Source organism: Atta cephalotes, assembly GCF_000143395.1.
Source record: "Atta cephalotes unplaced genomic scaffold scaffold00092, whole genome shotgun sequence".
Lineage (NCBI taxonomy): Eukaryota > Metazoa > Arthropoda > Insecta > Hymenoptera > Formicidae > Atta > Atta cephalotes.
In genome coordinates this window covers 482,089-484,299 of record NW_012130156.1, presented here as the reverse complement: position 1 = coordinate 484,299, position 2,211 = coordinate 482,089, and the positions used below count along the sequence as shown (strand labels likewise).

The 2,211-nt window shown below is 32.5% G+C and overlaps 1 protein-coding gene across 1 annotated transcript in view; it reads right to left on the bottom strand.

Annotated features, from left to right (window-relative positions):
• The window catches only part of LOC105624885 (alpha-enolase-like), a 15,384-nt gene extending 14,503 nt beyond the window's left edge, over positions 1–881 (bottom strand). The window contains exons 1-2 of the mRNA XM_012206235.1: positions 877–881; positions 122–371 (exon numbers count right to left, since the gene is read on the bottom strand). Of these exons, the coding sequence (XP_012061625.1) occupies positions 122–371; positions 877–881 (255 nt within the window). The remainder of the gene's footprint in view (positions 1–121; positions 372–876) is intronic.
• Between the last annotated feature and the right edge of the window lie 1,330 nt (positions 882–2,211).

Here is a 2,211-nt window from a genome sequence, read left to right as displayed (position 1 = left end):
GTGTGTGTGTGTGTGTGTGTGTGTGTGTGTGTGTGTGTGTGTGTGTGTGTGTGTGTGTGTGTGTGTGTGTGTGCATCATAATCTAGAATTATTCTAATTAATCATAAAAATGTTTATGTACCTTTTGTTTCATTAATTCTTCGAGATCAATATCATCTTCTATGATTGTACAATCTACTTCATCAGAATCAAGATCTATTAATTTTTCATCTTCACTTTCTTCTGTAGAGACAACTTCTAATATAGAAGTTTTTGTTTTTCCATTCATACCAATTTCTTTATGCACTATATTAGAGTTTATTTTCTCCCCCATAGTACCATTTTCCATATTTCTATCTCTTTTCTGTCTTTTGTGTTTTTTGTGTTTTCGTCTACAAAAAGATATAATTATAATTATAATTTTAATCAATGCATCACTTAGTTGTATTGAATGTTTTCCAGAAAGAATGCAGTGTAACATAGTGAATCATTAAATCCTTGTTGTTTGCCAATATTAAACAAAGATGAAATAATTCACGTTATACTATGTCCAACTAAAAATATCCATTACCTTTCTTGCTTATCCAATCGCTCATCGTCTCTTTCAATTAATTTTTCCTTCTTATGCTTATGATGCTTATGTTTTCTTTTTTTTTCTTTCTTTGATCAATTACTCCATCTGCATCAGAATCTAATCCTAAAGATTCTCGTTTACACTCAGGATCTTCTAAATCTGATGTGCTGCAATTATATGTCGAAATAAATATCTTGATAAAACAATTTTTCGTGATAAAAAGAGAATATATTCATTTTTCTCCATTTTTTCATCAAATCGAGATCAAATTTCTCTTTGTTGCTAATGCAATATTAAATTAAATTTTTGTACAATTTACTTACCCCATAATGAAACTTTAGTAAATAATTAATAGATGAAACATAAAATCACATAGAGCAATTCCAATGATCCAAATGATTACAATGATCGCAATCAATAATGGTTCGTAACAAACGCACAAATACAGGAATGTCTCAGTGAGACGCCATTTTGCAAGTTCTATCCATGGTGAAAAGTGGAACTGGTGGATAGTGGTGGAAGGTGGAAGAACTGCCCAAGATGCTATTGCGCATACATACATCAGCAATATCAGCATACATTCTCTAAAGGCATTCGCCAGTGCCATTGATGCTTCTGATTGGTTATCGTGAATATAAATGTGAATGCATATTTGAGTGCTGCGACTTATCTAGGCTAGAGATCTTTATGCTTGGACCACAACCTTGCTTTAAGTGATAGTATGTCTTATGGCACAATAGAATGGAAATACTTACCGCATGGCAAAATGTGATGCGGTAGCCAATAAGTTTATAGCTCCTAATGTGTTCATTGGTTACCGCGTCCTTTTTTTTTGCTGCAAGAATTTCCGCGTTTAGTGTGGAGCTATTAAACCCATTTTACAATAGGCAGTAGCAGTAGTGGATTAAACAGTAGGCGTAGAAATCGACTAATCGTAGTTTATTTTTCTCACATTCAACTTGATTGATCAATTTCGATGCCTATTCCTTAATGCATATCCTTCAGATGTGAATTTAAGCCAATCAGAGGATCGATTCTGTATCTTCAAACAAGATGAAAATTACAAAAGTGAGCAAATTTTTTTAGATGTTGACTAATAAAATTATCAGTATTCTAGTAAATTCGCTCATCTTAGTAATTTTCATCTCAAGGTACAGAATCGATCCCCTGATCGATCCTCAGGATACTGTTTTAAATCTACGTACTCTAACGGAAATAAAAGTAGCAGTAAATTTATCCAGTAACTTATAAGTTTCAATCGTTGAAATTCACCTTATTGCGATGTTATGGATAAATTTATTATTATTTCTATTTCCATTAGATTACGTAGATCTAAAACAATATTCTAATTGGCTGCTTTAATTTACGTCTTAGAGCCAGTCCACACAACTTGCATAGTCGCATAAACGTGCGCATAAAAAAAATCATCCAATCGTATTTTATGTTTGTCCTTATGACAGAAATGTGATAAGACAGAAATTGGATAATTTTCTTTATGCATATGTTATGGCTCTTACGGTTATTGTTGCAGAATTTTGTGTGGCAGCTCTTAATCCGAATCTACAATAAGTGATTTAAGCCATAAGAAATTGACCAATTATAGTCGAATGCGAGAAAAATAATGAATTGTGATTCGTCCATTCCTTATGGCTTAAGGC